Source organism: Gorilla gorilla, chromosome 1 (genome assembly GCF_029281585.2).
Source record: "Gorilla gorilla gorilla isolate KB3781 chromosome 1, NHGRI_mGorGor1-v2.1_pri, whole genome shotgun sequence".
Lineage (NCBI taxonomy): Eukaryota > Metazoa > Chordata > Mammalia > Primates > Hominidae > Gorilla > Gorilla gorilla.
In genome coordinates, this window is record NC_073224.2 from 101,859,657 (window position 1) to 101,878,548 (window position 18,892).

General features: G+C 53.9%; 1 protein-coding gene across 4 annotated transcripts; it reads left to right on the forward strand.

Annotated features, from left to right (window-relative positions):
* Window positions 1-705: 705 nt before the first annotated feature.
* PBXIP1 (PBX homeobox interacting protein 1) lies at window positions 706-12,949 on the forward strand. Of its 4 annotated transcripts, none has more exons than XM_004026845.5 (11): window positions 706-864; window positions 3,174-3,260; window positions 5,120-5,246; window positions 5,505-5,569; window positions 5,643-5,808; window positions 8,650-8,883; window positions 9,011-9,034; window positions 9,304-9,374; window positions 9,468-9,599; window positions 10,213-11,444; window positions 11,899-12,949. In XM_004026845.5, exons 2-11 carry the CDS (start codon window positions 3,210-3,212, stop codon window positions 11,996-11,998), a joined length of 2,202 nt encoding a protein of 733 aa, XP_004026894.3. In that variant the 5' UTR covers window positions 706-864; window positions 3,174-3,209; the 3' UTR covers window positions 11,999-12,949. The 4 variants fall into 4 exon arrangements, with proteins under 4 accessions (XP_004026894.3, XP_018878789.3, XP_018878785.3 ...); XM_019023240.4 differs by lacking the exon at window positions 706-864 and adding an exon at window positions 1,609-1,979; XM_019023244.4 differs by lacking the exon at window positions 3,174-3,260 and having other exon boundaries at window positions 761-864.
* The last annotated feature ends 5,943 nt before the right edge of the window (window positions 12,950-18,892 follow it).

Here is an 18,892-nt window from a genome sequence, read left to right on the forward strand (position 1 = left end):
CCAGGGTCCCTGGGAGTGGGAATGGCAGATTTGGCCCCTGAGCTGACCCTGGTATAAGCTGCTGAGCCAAGGGAGGCCTGTGTTTCCCCGCCCATCCCCCTGTGTCTCCACTGTGAGAAACTGAGTTTCCTTTTTGAGCATATTCCTGGGCCAGGCCTGGAGCCAGGCGGATTTGGCACCAAAGCCTCTGGAAGACAAGTGCTTGAGCTCTTCTGGGTTTAGCACCCCACCCACCTCCCAGTTGTTTGGGTTAGGGAGCAAGTGTCGCTCTAAGGGTGAGGGGAGGGGCTGCTTCTGTTCTAGCAAATTTCATTTTGGGATTTTTTTCAGATCGTTCCCGTCCCCCAACCGTTTTTTAAAGTAGCAATGGCATCTTTTAAGCAGTCTGTTTTGGAGCAGATTGGGAAGAATGGCAGGAGGGCTATTTCCACACCCTGGATTTGCGACCTGTCCCTCTCCCTTCCCCCATCTCACAGCTGTCTCTGTCTATCCTGGGGCCAACCTGGCCCCTTGTCTTCGTCATCTCAGAAGACGGCACCGTCTGCTTTTCTCTCAGTTTGGGGGGGGTTCCCTCTAGAAACTGTTTAGACACTGGGAAAGAAGGGCAGGAAACTCAGGATTCAGTTAGCTGGGACCCCGGTCGCCCACCAGGAGGTAAATCCAGGTTTAGGGCCGTGTCGCTAGACCTCCCTTCCCCTCCCCTGGCTCTCAATTCCTGCTCTTATTGGCCAAAAGTTTCCGCCCCCTTGGGGAAGTTGACTTTTCATTGGTCAGCTTCTGGTCACATGATTTTTCTTCTCGGGCTGCAAACAAAGGGAAGCCTGCAACAAGTTAAGCTGAAGACCGAAGCAAGAGCTGGTTCAGGTAATGCCTTAGCTGGGAAGGGGTCCACAGATTCGCTCTGAAGGGGGTGGAATAAGGAAAAGGGAAGGCGGAACTAATCTAGAAGGAATGAGCTGCTTTTCATTTCTGGGCTGGGGGAGGAAGGCCAGGTGCCGACGCTAACACAACAGGAACTTACTCTGGGTACCCCAGGCAAGTGGCCCTAGATCCTTTGCTTTAGCGGTTTGGAGGAGCAACTGTTAGAGGAGTTTAAATTAACTAGAGGCGAGACTTCCTAGCTTTATACTGAGTGGGAGAGCTCCCCCTTTAGCTGTTTTTTAGAAATAGCAGAAGTCTCTGTCATAATCCTTACAGGAGGTGTTTGTTGAATCCTGCCTGAATGAAAAGAAGGGGGTGGAGGGAGGGAGTGGAGGTGGGTTTTATTCCAGAAGGTCGATGAAAAGAAAAAGATCTGGAAACACAGCAGGGAAGAGTGGAGATTAGACAGCAGAAGGAACTTCCTAATAAGGCAGTGAGATGCTGGCTTGGGTGAAGAGGTATTTTTTTGAACCCTGGGTTAACCTAACCAAGAAAGAGGTAATCAGGGTTTGGAACCCAGAGTATAGGAGTTTCAGAGTGTCTCCTATTTGGGTCTCATAAGTATTTGTTTTGTTGACCCAAATACCTTTGCTGGTTTCCATGGAGACAATGGGTCTGACATCACTGTGGTTGCCATGGTGCCTGGTTCTAGAGGACCTGAGCAGGCTGCACACACAGCTAGGGATAAACAGGGACTTCAGCCCAAGCTGCTGCCACTTCCTTCCTGCCACCACCTGTTAACAGTCAGCAACTGGGGATGGGGAGATGATAACAAGGGCGGGGGTGGAGCCACAAGCGGAAGGCTGAACAGCCATGGCTCTATGGATACTTACAGATGCATGCCAGGGTGTCCTGTTGGATTTGGTACAGGGAGGTCATTGCAGCCATTCTCCTGTCTCCGTGTGGAATGGGTGCATGTGTCTGGGAGGATGGGCATTGGGAAAGACCTATCCAGGACTTGGATCTTGACTGGCAGGAGCCACAGGAGGTTACTTAGGGCACCACGCAGGACTTGAAAACAGCTCAAACAGAAGGGGATAATGTGGTTGGTTTCAAAGGTAGAACTGCCATACTCTCCCAGCCTCACTTCCCTTTTCCTGAGTTTTCTTATAAAGTGCTCGGGAAGCAGTCATTTATCCTGTTCTGAGGGATCACAATCCAGTACTCTTGAGAGGTCAGCTCATCTATCCTTCCACCTTTATGCCTGGTCCCAACAGGAGCTGCCTGAGGGAACTGTTTTAGCCTTGGATGAAGGGGCGGATCCCTCTCTTCTTACCCTGCTTTGTGTCAGTCAGACTTTGGAAACTGGAGTGATTCCCTCCCCTATCCCTGTCAAGTCAGAGCAGATTAACCGGGTGCAGGACCATAGCCCTGATTTTTGTCTATTTTTTGCAAGCTATAAAGTGATGTATATATACATGATAGTTGCCATAAATCCATTTTCCCAGTCACCTTCAAGTTCCCTAAGACCAAACTCTGGCGATTACTAAGGTAAACAGAATTTAGGATGGAGACTGAGAGTGATGAGGAGACTTATAAAAGGTGCATCCAGGTGGATCTAAGCTATGCCAGTGGTTCTTAACCCTGGCTGCGCATGAGAATCATTTGAGTGGTTTTTAAAAAGACCCACGCCCGGGCCTACTCCCCAACTCAATTGAATCAAAATCTTAGGTGATTCCAATGTGCAGCCAAGATTGAGAACCACTGAACTAGACCATACCAAGGACTTATGCTGGGCAAGTGGTGGGACGCTTAGGGCTGCAGGAGGCCATTGAGTCTTCCCTTCCAGGTCCTGGGGGAGAAGGTAGTGATTGTGTAGGTACCTGGTGTTGTGAAGGGAGGGCTGTGTTGTTTCCCTGCTCTTCTTATTAACAAGTCTTCTTATTGGCAAGTCGAGTCTGTCAACCTTGCTGGCCTTCATCTTCCCTGACTAAAATGTCAGGGGGCTGGACTGGAATTCCCCAGAGCCTTTCCAGCCTATGCTACTTTGACCTTTCAAGGTCAGTTCAGTTTTCCAAGGCCCTGTTGGTCCCTGGAAGAGGCTGGCTTCTCTGTGGGTGCTGGCAGATTCTGATTTGCAAGGCAAATGCTGCTTAGAAGAGCTGGGGTGTCAGGGAGAGAAGGACTGGAACCAGGCTTGGTTCTGGAGGCTGCTGCCCAGCACTTGAACCTTGGAACCCAGCCAAGGCTGCTTTCTGCATTCTGCCCCTCCTGAAGGGAGCTCCCATCCTTAAGAGAGCTTTCTTCTGCAGGTGGCAGCCACAGCAGCCTCAGGGACCTCAGCAACTATGGCCTCCTGCCCAGACTCTGATAATAGCTGGGTGCTTGCTGGCTCCGAGGTAGGAAGAGCGGGCCTGGGAACCATGGGGGTGGGGTTGGGGGGTGTTTCTGCAGTGCTGGGCTTCTTTCTTGGTGGGTCCTTTTCCTTAGTCCTGATGGTCACCTACATCACTTCCTGCTGGCTGTTAGAGGAATTCCAGTAGCAGGAAGAAGTAGATCAGGCCCCAGGGGTCAGGTGTTGGCACTTGGACCATGCCATGAAGGAAGGGGCCAGTTGGGTAAGCTGAGACAAGTAGGGACGGATTTCGAATGGAGAGACCAATGTGAACAAAGGTCCCGAGGCGATAGTGGGGAACGCCATGCTGGGGGAGACTGTGGGACACCCATGGGTGATGTGGAGACGTGGGTTGGAGCCAGTGTTGGAGTGAGGTTGGGGACAGAGCCTGGGAACCCCTGGAAGAGACCTGAAGGGCCTGGCTGAGGCCTTCAGGCATCATCCTGATGGGAAATCAGTGTGGGGCTTTGGGTTAGAGGGATCAGGACAATCATTGTCTCAGGCAGAGGGTGAAGCCACTGTGCATGCTGGGTGGGAACAGGGAGAGAGTGTTTCAAAGACCCCCTGCAGCAGTCCAGGTAGCAGCTGGTGGGGCAGAAGCCACTGAGGGGGGAGAAGGGGGTTGGCAGGATGGGGAACTGAGTGGCTAGAGAAGGGATGGCAAAAATTTGTCAAAGGCATCTCTGAGAGTTCCAAGACCTAGCGACTTTGTATATTAGAGCCACCAGGAGGGGAGGAGGAGAGAAGCTCAGTTTCAACATGTTGAGTTTGAGGTGCCCTTGAGGAACCCAGCTGGGAGTAAGGAGTTGACCTTGGGGATGACGCTGGAGCAAGATAATGGACTGGGGCTCACTGGCAGAGGGAAGGCAGGTATGAGCAGACGGGCACCAGGCTCTCAGAGCCCTGGCCTCCTGTTGAGGTGTCTTTGTTGACAGCTGGGGGACCTTGGGCATGCCATTTCACCTCTCTGTCCTCTCCTGTAAAACGGGCATCATGATTTTTGCCTTGTAGGGGGGACCATGAGAATAAAAATGTTTTGAAAATAGCAAAGACACAACTAAGGTGAAGCATTACTCTCAGAGGGATAGTTGGAGCCACGGGGCGGGTGGCAGGCCGGGGCCCTGTGGAAGGGGAGTAGGCAGAGGGAGGAGGCCAAGGCTGTGTGGCCAGGGCTGGATGTCCAGGCTGAGAGCGCCCTGGAGACAGGCTGTCTGTGGTTGGGGTGGGTTGGGCTTCTGTGAGCAGCTGCTGGGAGATGGGTGTCGGGGGAGTGTCAGGGGCCAGCGGGAAAGGCCAGAAAGGCTTGAGAGATGTAAGTAGTTGTCCGGTTGGGCTGGGTTGGGCTTCTGTGAGCAGCTGCTGGGAGACAGGTGTCGGGGGAGTGTCAGGGGCCAGCGGGAAAGGCCAGAAAGGCTTGAGAGATGTAAGTAGTTGTCCAGTTGAGAGGGCAGCTGCAGGGACACCCTGGGAGGCATAACTGTGACCCGTGGGCACCCAGGGGACTTTGTTCTCTTGCCTTCTTCCCACCCTTAATATTATAATATCTGGGTTGTTCATCTGTGGGGAAGGAAGTGCTGCTGATCTTGATGGGAGGGAAACGTAGGCTCTAGCTCACCTCCTGGAGGCAGGGCACCAGGTTTGTACTGCAACCAGTGCCTTGGTCTGGTGGTGCGACTCTGTGTAGCGGAAACCTGGCCCCTGAAAGTTCCTCCTCGCAGTGAGTGAGGCTGGGGAATGCCGAGCACTTGGTGCTGCCCCGAGCCCCTTTTCGGGCCAGCTCATGACTGAACGTGTGTGTTTCTGGGATGTGGGCTGGGGCCCCATTCTTGGGTGCAGCCCTTCTCCTTGAACTTCTCCTCCCAGAGCCTGCCAGTGGAGACACTGGGCCCGGCATCCAGGATGGACCCAGAATCTGAGAGAGCCCTGCAGGCCCCTCACAGCCCCTCCAAGGCAGATGGGAAAGAATTAGCTGGGACCATGGATGGAGAAGGTACTGGGCCCTGCTTAGGACATAGCTTACCGGACAAAGCTATTCTCCATATTTTGGGGTTTTCAGTTTCCTCAGAGAAAGGGAGGCTGGTTCGTTTTAGTTCCTCCATTAATCTCAGTTGACAAACTCCTTTTCTCATTCCATCCTGGCTTTTTCCTGCCTCTTCCAACCTGGTAGGGGCCCGTGGGATGGACAGAGGGCTGCAAAGGAAATTCAGCTGGGGCAGTGGGTTTTTCTGGGCCTTTTCTCCTACCACAGGGACGCTCTTCCAGACTGAAAGCCCTCAGTCTGGCAGCATTCTAACAGAGGAGACTGAGGTCAAGGTGAGGAGATTCGCTGTGGGAAGGAAGGGAGGCGGGGAGGGCTAGCAGCTGCTCACTGCTGCATCTGCATTAGGGCACCCTGGAAGGTGATGTTTGTGGTGTGGAGCCTCCTGGCCCAGGAGACACAGTGGTCCAGGGAGACCTGCAGGAGACCACCGTGGTGACAGGCCTGGGACCAGACACACAGGACCTGGAAGGCCAGAGCCCTCCACAGAGCCTGCCTTCAACCCCCAAAGCAGGTGAGAGTCTTCTTGCCTCTCCTGTCACTCTCCTTCTAGAAGGTATGGGAGAGGGATCAGCCATCACTACTGAGCACATGCTGTGGTCCAGGCCCTAGGGCTGAGCAGCTTGGTGCTCTCCTTTCTCACCACTACCCCTGGGACGTTGAGGCCCAGAAAGGTTGAATGACTTGACCAAGGTCACACTGCTGGTAAGGGGCAGGGCCCACATCTGGTTGACTCTTTCCTCTCTGCCATGGGGACCTCCTCTTTTCTTGCTTCCAGAATTCAACCCTCATTTCTGGAGTCCCTTCCTTGTGCTGGCCCTGGGCCTGGGCAGAGGGAAGATGGCTGGTTACCGCCTATGTAAGCGGCAGATCAGACTGAGCCAAGGTGCATATCAGACCTAATAGTGGTACAGAACTGTAATTAAGGTACTCCCAAAGGAGGGAGAGGCCATTCAGTCAGGGCACTGGTTGAGGGCAAGGGAGAGGCTGGGACAGTGAGAGGTGACATTTGAGTGGAGCCCTGAGCACAGAGTAGGCTTTTGGTACGTAGGGCAGGGAAAAGAGAATGTTTTAGGCCAAGGCTGCAGCATCAGCAAAGGAGTGGGGACCACCTGTCTTGTGCTAAGGAGCTCTGTTCCAGGCTTGTGGCAGAGGAGTGTAGGAATTGGTCCCTGTTGAGTGACAGGACGGAGGGCCTGGGGGCCATTTAGGAGGCAACTGCAGTGGTCAGGCAAAGATGATGCAGACCTGGGCCAGGCATGGTGGCTCGTGCCTATAATCCCAGCACTTTGGGAGGCTGAGGTAGGAGGATTGCTTGAGCCCAGGAATTCAAGACTGCAGTGAGCCATGGTCATCCCACTTCACTCCAGCCTGGGCAACAGAGGGAGACCCTGTCTCTAAAGAAAATAAAAATAGGCGGCGGGGTGCCGTGGCTCACGCCTGTAGTCCCAGCACTTTGAGAGGCCAAGGTGGGTGGATCACCTGAGGTCAGAAGTTTGAGACCAGCCTGGGCAACATGGTGAAACCCCGTCTCTATTAAAAATACAAAAATTAGCTGGGTGTGGTGGTGCACGCCTGTAGTCCCAGCTACTTCCCAGCTACCTGGGAAGCTGAGGCAAGAGAATCGCTTGAACCTGGGAGGCGGAGGTTGCAGTGAGCCAAGATTGTGCCACTGCACTCCAGCCTGGGTTACAGAGGTAGACTCTGCCTCAAAAAATAAAAATAAATAAATAAAATAAAATAAAATAAGTAAAAATAAAAATTGGCTGGGTATGGTGGCTCACACCTGTAATCCTCACACTTTGGGAGGCACAGGCAGGAGGGGCTGGGCTAGGGTAACCCACCTAGGCCAGGCGTCTGTCCTAGCATCCTCCCCCAAAAGGAATGTTTCCTATTTACCCACACATCCTGACCCTCCCCTCTCCCACTATAGTCAGGGCGTCTTCCCAGTTCTTGGTTCACATCCCTTGTGCTAAGGTTTGGGCCAGGGCTGGCATACCTGTTCCACATGGTACATGAAACATACATGGTATCACCTGTGATTGATTGGTGTGGTCTGCCTGGAGCACTGTGTGGAAAAGGATTTAAAGAACATGCCAGGTGCCATGATCAGTTAACACTGTTCCAGGAAACAAGACTGTGAGAGCCACACATTGGCTATCCTTAGGTGAATCTAGGAAGTGTGTGCTTATATAAAGATGTAGATGCCGAGGCCCAGGATGGAATTTGGGGATCCCTGTGTCTCATTCATGATGGAGATGGGGTGGAGGATGAAAACCAAATCCTCTGGGTGTTCCAGGCGGGTGGATCACTTGAGCTCAGGAGTTTGAGACCAGCCTGGGAAACATGGCAAAACCCCGTCTTTACAAAAAAATACAAAAAAAAAAAAAAAATTAGCCGGGCGTAATGATGCATGCCTATAGTCTCAGCTACTCAGGAGGCTGAGGTGGGAGGATCGCTTGAGCCTGGGAGGTGGAGGTTACAGTGAGTTGTGATCGCGCCACTGCACTCCAGCCTGGACGACAGAGCCAGACCCTGTCTCAAAAAATAAAAATAAATAAAAAATATTAAAAAAAAAAAAAATAAAGAAGATGCAGACCTGAACTAAGGCAGGTACAGTGTGGGTTGTGAACGGGGTGGACTGTCAAGATGTTTAAGTGTAGAACTGTGAAACTGTCTGGATGTGAGGTGGAGAGGGAGGGCTTAGGTTAGCTAGATGGTGGAAGCAGTGCCTTCCCCTGAATTGGGGAAACACCAGAAAAGAACCAGTTTGCAGGGCAGTGTGTTGAATGTTTGATCCCAGAGGGAGTGGCCAGCAGGCAGTCAGACATACAGGCTTGGAGCTCTGGGAGGCCAAGTGAGGAGTTACACACTAAGGACTCATTGCTGAAGCGGGGTGTCAGTGGTGTGGGTCAGAGAATTGTGACTATGTGTACAGTGAGAAGAGCAGAGAACCTGAAATGGTGCCAGGGAGACCACTGACTTTAGGATCAGGGAAGAGCCAGGGAGGGAGAATGGGAAGGAGTGGCCAGAGAGTTTGGAGGCAACCCAGGAGGGTGGTAATAGCTGCAGAAGTTTGATGCACAGCGCACACTGAGGAAGGAGGATGCTTTCAGGATGAAAATGGCTTTTATAGCTTGTAGATTGACAGCACTGGTCTCCTGCCTCCAGACTGGGCAGGGACAGTCATCAATGCCCAGGCAGAAGTGGGCAAGTGGGCAAGGTCTTCACGTGCCCCTCTTTGGGGTCAGGGCTGACGACCTCCCTCCCTGTGCCTTCCTCTGCTTCCCCTCTCTCCCTGTGTCTCCCCATCTCTCCAGTCACCTCACTGCCCTGTCCCTGTCCTTTCCCCTAGCTTGGATCAGGGAGGAGGGCCGCTGCTCCAGCAGTGAGGATGACACCGACGTGGACATGGAGGGTCTGCGGAGACGGCGGGGCCGGGAGGCCGGCCCACCTCAGCCCATGGTGCCCCTGGCTGTGGAGAACCAGGCTGGGAGTGAGGGTGCAGGCGGGGAGCTGGGCATCTCCCTCAACATGTGCCTCCTTGGGGCCCTGGTTCTGCTTGGCCTGGGGGTCCTCCTCTTCTCAGGTGAGTGGTACCTCTGAGGCTGGGGCTTTGGGCTTCCATGCCTGCCTGCCCTCCTGCCATGTTCTCACCTTACCTCACCTCACCCCTCCCCGAGGGCCTCATCAGACTCCTCTGTCTCTGTCCTTAGGTGGCCTCTCAGAGTCTGAGACTGGTGAGTAGGGAGGAGCCTGTCTTGTGCTGGGGAGTTGTATGTGTTCTCTGGTTCTCTGGGTCAGGAGTAGGGGTGCTGGGGGCTCACATTTATTTCTCAGTTAGTGGCCTTGTCAGCTGTTCAGGGTGCCCCTTGGCCCTTTATCTCACCAGACCGCTCAGCCACAGGGTGGGTCCTGAGCAGGAGTGGTGGCTCTGTGAATGGGAGGGTGTGGGGAGAATGGGCTCTGTGTGCCTCAGGACCAGTTTCAGGGTTTCCCTTTCCCACAGGGCCCATGGAGGAAGTGGAGCGGCAGGTCCTCCCAGACCCCGAGCTGCTGGATGCTGTGGGGGACAGGCAGGTATGTGTGAATGTCTCCAGAGGCAGGTGGGGCCTGGCTGGGGAGAACCTGGGCTGTGGGGTAGCATGGCATAACAGGCTCTTCTGCCCTCAGGATGGGCTAAGGGAACAGCTGCAGGCCTCAGTGCCTCCTGACAGTGTCCCCAGCCTGCAAAACATGGGTCTTCTGCTGGACAAGCTGGCCAAGGAGAACCAGGACATCCGGCTGCTGCAGGCCCAGCTGCAGGTGGGCACAGGCAGGAGGGGCTGGGCTAGGGTAACCCACCTAGGCCAGGCGTCTGTCCTAGCATCCTCCCCCAAAAGGAATGTTTCCTATTTACCCACACATCCTGACCCTCCCCTCTCCCACTATAGTCAGGGCGTCTTCCCAGTTCTTGGTTCACATCCCTTGTGCTAAGGTTTGGGCCAGGGCTGGCATACCTGTTCCACATGGTACATGAAACATACATGGTATCACCTGTGATTGATTGGTGTGGTCTGCCTGGAGCACTGTGTGGAAAAGGATTTAAAGAACATGCCAGGTGCCATGATCAGTTAACACTGTTCCAGGAAACAAGACTGTGAGAGCCACACATTGGCTATCCTTAGGTGAATCTAGGAAGTGTGTGCTTATATAAAGATGTAGATGCCGAGGCCCAGGATGGAATTTGGGGATCCCTGTGTCTCATTCATGATGGAGATGGGGTGGAGGATGAAAACCAAATTCTCTGGGTGTTCCAGGCCATAAAATGGGCTCAGTCCACCTGCCCACTATAATAGAATGGAATTGGGGTAGAAGGCATTGGGGCTATCCTGACAAGAACTCTTTGTGACTTCCTTTGTCCCAAACCATATTCTAGGCCCAAAAGGAAGAGCTTCAGAGCCTGATGCACCAGCCCAAAGGGCTAGAGGAGGAGAATGCCCAGCTCCGGGGGGCTCTGCAGCAGGGCGAAGCCTTCCAGCGGGCTCTGGAGTCAGAGCTGCAGCAGCTGCGGGCCCGGCTCCAGGGGCTGGAGGCCGACTGTGTCCGGGGCACAGATGGGGTGTGCCTCAGTGGGGGTAGAGGCCCACAGGGTGACAAGGCCATCAGGGAGCAAGGCCCCAGGGAGCAGGAGCCAGAACTCAGCTTCCTGAAGCAGAAGGAACAGCTGGAGGCTGAGGCACAGGCATTAAGGCAAGAGTTAGAGAGGCAGCGACGGCTGCTGGGGTCTGTACAGCAGGATCTGGAGAGGAGCTTGCAGGATGCCAGCCGCGGGGACCCAGCTCATGCTGGCTTGGCTGAGCTGGGCCACAGATTGGCCCAGAAACTGCAGGGCCTGGAGAACTGGGGCCAGGACCCTGGGGTCTCTGCCAATGCCTCAGAGGCCTGGCACCAGAAGTCCCACTTCCAGAATTCTAGGGAGTGGAGTGGAAAGGAAAAGTGGTGGGATGGGCAGAGAGACTGGAAGGCTGAGCACTGGAAACATAAGAAGGAAGAATCTGGCCGGGAAAGGAAGAAGAACTGGGGAGGTCAGGAGGACAGGGAGCCAGCAGGAAGGTGGAAGGAGGGCAGGCCAAGGGTGGAGGAGTCGGGGAGCAAGAAGGAGGGCAAGCGACAGGGCCCGAAGGAACCCCCAAGGAAAAGTGGTAGCTTCCACTCCTCTGGAGAAAAGCAGAAGCAACCTCGGTGGAGGGAAGGGACTAAGGACAGCCATGACCCCCTGCCATCCTGGGCAGAGCTGTTGAGGCCCAAGTACCGGGCACCCCAGGGCTGCTCAGGTGTGGACGAGTGTGCCCGGCAGGAGGGCCTGACTTTCTTTGGCACAGAGCTAGCCCCAGTGCGGCAACAGGAGCTGGCCTCTCTGCTAAGAACATACCTGGCACGGCTGCCCTGGGCTGGGCAGCTGACCAAGGAGCTACCCCTCTCACCTGCTTTCTTTGGTGAGGATGGCATCTTCCGTCATGACCGCCTCCGCTTCCGGGATTTTGTGGATGCCCTGGAGGACAGCTTGGAGGAGGTGGCTGTGCAACAGACAGGTGATGATGATGAAGTAGATGACTTTGAGGACTTCATCTTCAGCCACTTCTTTGGAGACAAAGCACTGAAGAAGAGGTGGGCAGCTGTTGGGGAGTTGGGTCGGGTGGGACAGAGGCAGTTGGGAGGATGTGAAGAGTAAGGATCATTAGTTTGAGTATCCTTACTTTTGGTCCCCAGCTGGCTTCCCTTAGAGAAGGCATTCAGGTCCGCTTCCTTTCTTCCCTTGAGGGTAGGAAGCTGCCTGTGCCCACCCCAGAGTGGTCCTGAGCAGTCCCCTTTTGGGCAGGGGGATTCTTTCTCCTGAGTTGCCCTGCCCTACCTCTACCTGCATGGCCCAGGGGACGAGGGAGATCCCCATCTTCCTGTCTCCCCGACTGGAGCCTTTATCCTGGGAGACCAGGTTTTTCCCACATATGCTTGGCGGTGCCTGCTCAAGTCAGCTTCATTGGGAGGAGCAGGGTCCTCTCTCCTTGGGGAACCCGTTTTCATTGCATGGCATTGTCCCCTAAAGGCCTCTTTCTCCCCACAGGTCAGGGAAGAAGGACAAGCACTCACAGAGCCCAAGAGCTGCGGGGCCCAGGGAGGGGCACAGCCATAGCCACCACCACCACCACCACCACCGGGGCTGACGCCCTGCCCCACAGGGAATGGCCTTGGCCTGGCCCAGCCCAAGATCCCAGCGTTATCTAACTCCTGGAGGGTGGACTCTGTCCTGGCTTGTTTGGTGTCCTCAGATATTTTTCACACAGTAGAGCAAAATCACCAGCCCTGCACTGATGTCACTTTATGTAGAAAAAGGCCTTAGCTGGACCTGCGTTGCAGTCTATGCAAATGCATGCAAATACTCCAGGCCCTGGGATGTGGGCTTGTGTTTTGTCACTGTGAAGGGGGAGATGGGAGAGGAGCCTGTTTTGGGGTGGGGTCTGGGGAAGGCAATCTGATTCTGAAGCTAAAGAGCTTTCATCCTCTTGAGTGTATGTCCCCATAGTGGGCCCCTTGACCCACATGCTGACCGGTGCCTTGGGATTTGACTAGAGTTGCTGGCTCGAGGCCCAGCACGAGGACTTACCCTGGGGTTTTGTTAGGTTTGGAAGCAGCTGTCCCTAGGGGGTGAAGTCCCCCCCCCCCTTTTTTTTTTTAACCCCTGCTTCTCCCACGGCTTCACCTCCCTATGTGAACTGTAGACTCAGATCCCAATGAAGTGCTGTTGCAGCTATGATGCTAGGTGGTTTCTAAGCACAGGGGACACCCCACACCCCCTGCCTGAATGGATGGGTCCATCCCAGGCACTGGTACTTGCCCCCTTGTTCTGTATCCCCCTTTGCCCTTGCCTTGCCCTTCCAACAAACCCTAGGCCCTTGAGAAGCTGATACTTCTCCTTTTGCTCACAGCTGCCTTGGCCCCACCCCTGGGAGATGTAGCAAATTGAGTGTGGGTTTTGGAGTCTGAGCCTCGGGCTCAAATCCAGGCTAAGTGATCTTGGGCAAGTTAATCTCTGGAAACTTTGGGTTTCTTATCCTCAAAAAAGGCGATGGAAGGGCTGGGGAAGTGATTAAATAAAGCAATGCAAGAAAAATGTCTCTCCTGTTTTGGGCACTCAAAAGTTATTGCTTTCTTTAGGGAAGGGTGTGGAGGAGGGAAAAGAACCCAGGCCCAGAAGGAAGAGCTTCTGGGGCTGGGGAGGTGAGGGAACCACTAGGTGGCACCCTGGCTCCATTTTGCTCCAGACCTCACCTCTCCCACTACTCACTGTCCCCAAAATCTCAGACCCTACCCCACTGACCCCAGGGCCTGCGCCACTGGCCAACTCTCCCAGGATGACCAGACTCCCCTTGGCTATTCTCTAGGAAGTCCTTCCTGAGATCTAACCTTAGTCCCTTTGGCAATACACTGGGCTTTTTGACGACCCTGGAAATACCCAGGAAGTACAGGAGACAGAATAATGTAGTGTGACTGCTCAGGCAGGAGGCGGGGGACTACAGGTTCTAGAAGGGGCTGTAACTGATTTCTGTATTTAGCAAGCGAATATGTAACTCTGTTTAAGGGCTTAAAGGTATTAGCTCATTGAATTCATGTGTGGGTGGGGCAGGGGTTAGGGCAGGCTGGGGATGGAACAAGGACCACTAATTCAGCAAACATTTATAAAGTCTGTTGTGTACCAGAAACAGAGAGGCACTGGGAATACAGAGGCACCTTAAGAAGCCTAAAGTTGGGTCGGGTGCCGTGGCACACACCTATAATCCCAGCACTTTGGGAGGCTGAGGCGGACGGATTGCCTGAGCTCAGCAGTTTGACACCAGCCTGGGCAACATGGTGAAACTCCGTCTCTACTAAAATACAAAAAATTAGCCAGGCGTGGTGGTGGGCATCTGTAGTCGCAGCTACTCGGGAGGCTGAGGCAGGAGAATCACTTGAACCTGGGAGGCGGAGGTTGCAGTGAGCTGGGATCGTGCCACTGCACTCCAGCCTGGGCGACAGAGCAAGACTCTGGCTCAAAACAAAACAACAACGACAACAACAAAAAACAAAAAAAGAGAAGCCTATAGTCCAGTGGAACCTTTCTACAGCAGGAGGAACTGCAGTTAGATCTAAGGAAGAACTTCCTTTCAGGCAGAAGTTCAGTGATATGGGCTGGGGAGGCTTTAGGATTTGGTACCCAGGCCTGTGAACCACTGCTCCTTGAAGAAGCCTAGTTTTACCCTGTTCACATTGCTCACCTTCTGTAGGTGCTCAAAATTCTTGCTGCCTGAACAGCTGACTGGTAAATTTGGGTTGCTGAGAGACAGATTCAGGCTAGAAGGTAGATAGGATTCAGTGTCCTGGGGCAGGTGGCTGGGCCTGGGAAAGGGGATACAAACTGGCCTACCTGGGTTCCCAGAGGGTGGTGACTCTCACTGTGGCCCCTTGGGGCTTCTCAGTTTCATTTTTAGGGCTCATTTCCTTCGTTTGCATAACGAACGCTCAGGGAGGCTGCCAGGTTCCCCTAAGCCCCCTCCTGTTCCTTACCCACTCAGGAAGTAGATATGCTGAGCTGGAGGTTTCTGAAGCTGCTGAATCAGGAAGAAAAAGCCACGAACCCAAGGGGTATGTTGGGGAGGGCTGGGATGCCAGTGACATTGGCTGCTCTGATCGCCCTCTCTCTGGGATGCCCCTGGGAGGCGATCCTCGCATTCATCACAGGCCACGAGGCCCCTCTCTCTAACACACCCATGCAGCACTGGTAGTGAGGAGGAGCCCAGGGTCCAGGTCTTCGGATGATCTCCTGACCATAGGCCCAGTGTGTAGAGATGAGTCCAGGGAGGCTAGAGCCAAGGGACAGCATTCCCTCCTTCCCACAGGGCTTGGGGATAGCTCTGGCCTGGGCAGGGCTTCGGGGAGCTTGTGGGTAGACTCACTGGATTTCACCACGTGTCTGTTTGGCCTCCCAGGGTTTGGGCTGGGCTCTTCCAGTTTCAGCACTTGGCATTTTTAGCACTTGGCTTTCTGCCTTTTCCACTGGGAGCTCCCCCAGCTTGCCCAAGTAGGGCCTGCTTCCCTGAGAGCTCAGCTCAGGGGTCCTTGGGAGGAATCACTAGAGTTGGGGGTGGCCTTCTTGGGCCTTCTACTCTCAAATGGAAAAATTCTATTGCCTTTGGCCAGTCCCAAAAACTCATTTCCTGGTAGTCCCCAGTCTGCATTCCCCACTCCCGTCCTTATCACTCATTCTTCAGCCTCACCTGCTTTCCAGGCTCCTTCAGCCGCCCTTTCCCCAGTGCCCTCAGCCCAGCCTCTGCCACCCATGCCCTGTCTGGCCCTGTGCCTCCTCCAGGATCTCCCCCGTCTCCTGCTGCCTCCCCAGGTCCCCTAGGCCCCAGGCTTTCCCCATTGCCTGGCATTCATACCCATCCTGGGGTGACAGGTGGTGGAGACAGATGGGGTGGGTGGGTCATAGGTGGTAGTGGGTCACTTCACTTCCCAGCCTGACCACCCCTATTGGCTTCTGGAAGGTCAGAGGCACATGCTCCTTTTGAGAGTGGCTCCCAGCCTCGTCCGGCTGGGCCCAAGGACACACACTGGACTGGCTGGCTGTTGCCATGGGAACCTCCCAGGGTTACCCTGACACAGGAATGTCTCCTCATCCTGCCTTGTTCTGGGCCACAGATGTTCCTGGCCCCTTCACATGCTCACAGCAGGGGTCTGGTAGGGACACTGCAGGTTGCAGGGTAGGGGTGTGGAGAGCTGTTGCCTAAATCAGACAACAGGTTCTTTCCCTCCCCAACTCAGCTGCCTGAGCCACAGAAGCCCCTTGTTAAGCACTTATCTGAGTTCCCTGTCCCACCTCTCCCAGGCCTCCCTTAAGGTGGCCACCCATCTCTTTGGTAACCTTTGGCACCCAGGATAGGTGACTGCCGCTCCCAAATGGAGAACAACAGTGAACCCCTTCCCCGCTCACCTGTTCTTCTGGCTGGGCCTGTTCCTGGCTCACCTGTTCCTGGGCCAGGGGGGCGCCCAGCCCAGATCTTTTCTAACCAGAGCTTTGACCTGAGCGAGATTTGAAGTCGGAAACCCCAGAGTGGTGGTCTCCACCGCTGCCCACCTGTGGGCCTTGGGCAAGAGGGCTCTCCTTGCTTAAGGGCTCAGCTTTCTCATCGTTGAAGTGGAGACCACAGACTCTGCTCTCAGAGGCTGTCCTGAGGGTGAGATGAGTCAATGTAAGATACATGAAAAGGCTTTGCAAGCTAAAGGGCACTGAAACAGAGCAGTTATTTTTATTGTACTTAACCTCTAAGGGGGAAACTGGGAGCCACTGGGAGCTACTGATATGGGAGGAAAGGGTGTTGGTTCCCCGATGTGGCAGGAGCTGGCGGGAAAAGATGCTAACTAGCATTCAGGTCTCAATACTGTGCTAGATGCTGTGGGGCCCCCAATCCTTGCCCTGAGGCTAACTGGATTAGCTGCACACAAAGCAGAATTTTAATAGTACTCTCTTAATGGTGCCAGGAGCAGTCTGCCAACTGGGTGAAGAGGAAGAAAGGGGTTGCCTTTGAGTTGGATCTTGAAAGATAATAGGATTTCAGAGATGGGAGAATGGGGGAAGGTATTTCAGGCTAGGCAAAGGTGAGGCCTGAGGTAGGGGTGTTATAGCCTATAGCTAGATGGTTCACAGAGGGGGCAAATTCTGCCACAGGCAGCCTGCAGGTCTGAGGGGATGGCTACTGTAGGAAATGGGAGGGGTGCCACTAATCCTCACCATTCCCCCCACGCTCCACTTCCTGTCCAGAGCAGGGCCCCTTTGCAGGAGTTCTCACCAGCATGGGGCACTTACCTTCGCTCAGCCCCAGGGGAGGCATTCAGCAGAGGGGAGTGTCATCCATTGAGGTCATCACTGAGACTCTGTTCAAAATCAAAGGGACAGGTCATCTGGCTAGAGCAGGATAGGCAGACACCTGAAGCCACATGCTGTGGAGAGGAAAGTGCTAGATAGCTCCCTTTGGAAGGTCCATTGCCCATGGGTCAAACAGGCTGGCCATCAATGCTTGCTCATCTGGAATGACAGGACTAGTCCAGAAATAGTGGCATGAGGCCAGCAAAGGAACAGGCTGGCTGGGCGCTGTGGCTCATGCCTGTAATTCCAGCACTTTGGGAGGCTGAGATGGGAGGTTGGCTTGAGGCCAGGAGTTCGAGACCAGCCTGGGAAACATAGCAAGACCTTATCTCTACTAAAAATTAAAAAAAAAAAAAAAGTTTAACTCAGCATGGTGGCACACACCTGTAGTCCCAACTACTCAGCAGGCTGAAGGTGGAAGGATTGCTTGAGCCCAGGACATCAAGGCTGCAGTGAGCTTATGATCCACCACTGCACTTCCAGCCTGGGCACAGAGTGAGACCCCATCTCAAAAAAAGAAAAGAAAAGAAACAAGCCATGGCTGTCATCTAGGTGGATCATTAACTTTTCTTTTCTTTCTTTTTTTTTTTTTTGAGATGGAGTCTTGCTCTGTTGTTCAGGCTGGAGTGCAGTGGCGTGATCTCCGATCTCCGCTCACTGCAAGCTCCACCTCCTGGGTTCACGCCATTCTCCTGCCTCAGCCTCCCGAGTGTAGCTGGGACTACAGGTACCCGCCACCACGCTTGGCTTTTTTTTTTTTTTTTTTTTGTATTTTTAGTAGAAATGGGGTTTCACCGTGTTAGCCAGGATGGTCTCGATCTCCTGACCTCGTGATCTGCCCGCCTCGGCCTCCCAAAGTGCTGGGATTACAGGCATGAGCCACTGCACCCGGCCACATTTAACTTTTTTTCCCTGGGTTGTGGAAGGCAGGCAGAGCATGTTATATAATGTAACCAGTTCCACCAGCTAGTGGACTTGGGAGGGAAGTGCTACTTTGGGGAATATTTGAGCAAGTGACCTTGGAGGGTTGGGTGGATGAGCATGTGAGTTTGCAGGTTGAGCAGCTTCTGGTGATGACAAAGCCCAGGGTGTGTCCATAGGAGCTGGCCTCTGAGGAGGAGAGGGGGGAAAAGGCTTTGAACAGCCAGGGCCAAGGGATTGAGCAGCGGGGTGTTGGATGGGCTGGCCATGACCATGATGTCACCGAGGATGATGACAGCAACTCTGTAGAAAAGGAGACTGTGAGCCAGTGGCTGAGTCTCAGAAAATGAGAATGAGGCTGGGTGCAGTGGCTTACACTGGTAATCCCAGCACTTTTGGAGGCTGAGGCCAGAGGACTGCTTGAGCCCAGGAATTCCAGACTAGCCTGGCCAACATAGCAAGACCCCGTCTGCATAAAGAAACAAAAGAAAATGAAAATGAACCACCAGGATTGCTGGGCTGCCAGTACTGAGGAAAGCAGGAGGGTAGCGCAGGCAGGTGGCATGAGCCTTAGAGGAACCATAGTTTTCCAAGAGGCAGGATGAGTAATGGTGTGGAAATTAAAATGGGGAGGAAGGGAGGCCATAGACTCAAAGCGGATGCTGAGGGATGAGGGCTGGGAGACTAAAGCCTCCACTTGAGACACCAGTAAGGGACAGTGGAGTTCAGTTGAGGCATACTAGAAGCCTAGTATGGGGGAAGTTTTTTTTTATTTTTTGAGACGGAGTCTTTTTCTGTTGTCCAGGCTGGAGCGCAGTGGTACAATCTTGGCTCACTGCAACCTCTGCCTCCCAGGTTCAAGTGTTCTCATGCCTCAGCCTCCTGAGTAGCTGGATTGCAGGTGCCCGCCACCACGTCCAGCTATCCAGCTAATTTTTGTATTTTTAGTAGAGATGGGGTTTCACCATGCTGGCCAGGCTGGTCTCGAACTCCTGCCCTCAGGTGATCCGCCTTGGCCTCCCAAAGTGCGGAGATTACAGGCGTGAGCCTGGGGGAAGTTTTCTGATCGCTCACTAGGTATTCAGGGAGCTGGATCTCAGAGTCAGAGAGGGAGGTAAGGGGCGTGCATTGGGTCAGGTGAGGAAAGAGACTCCGGGAATAAGTGCTGACTCCTTCCATGTGACTCAGGTAAAACAGGAGATTTGGACTTTCCGTGGAGGCCCAAATACATGTTTAT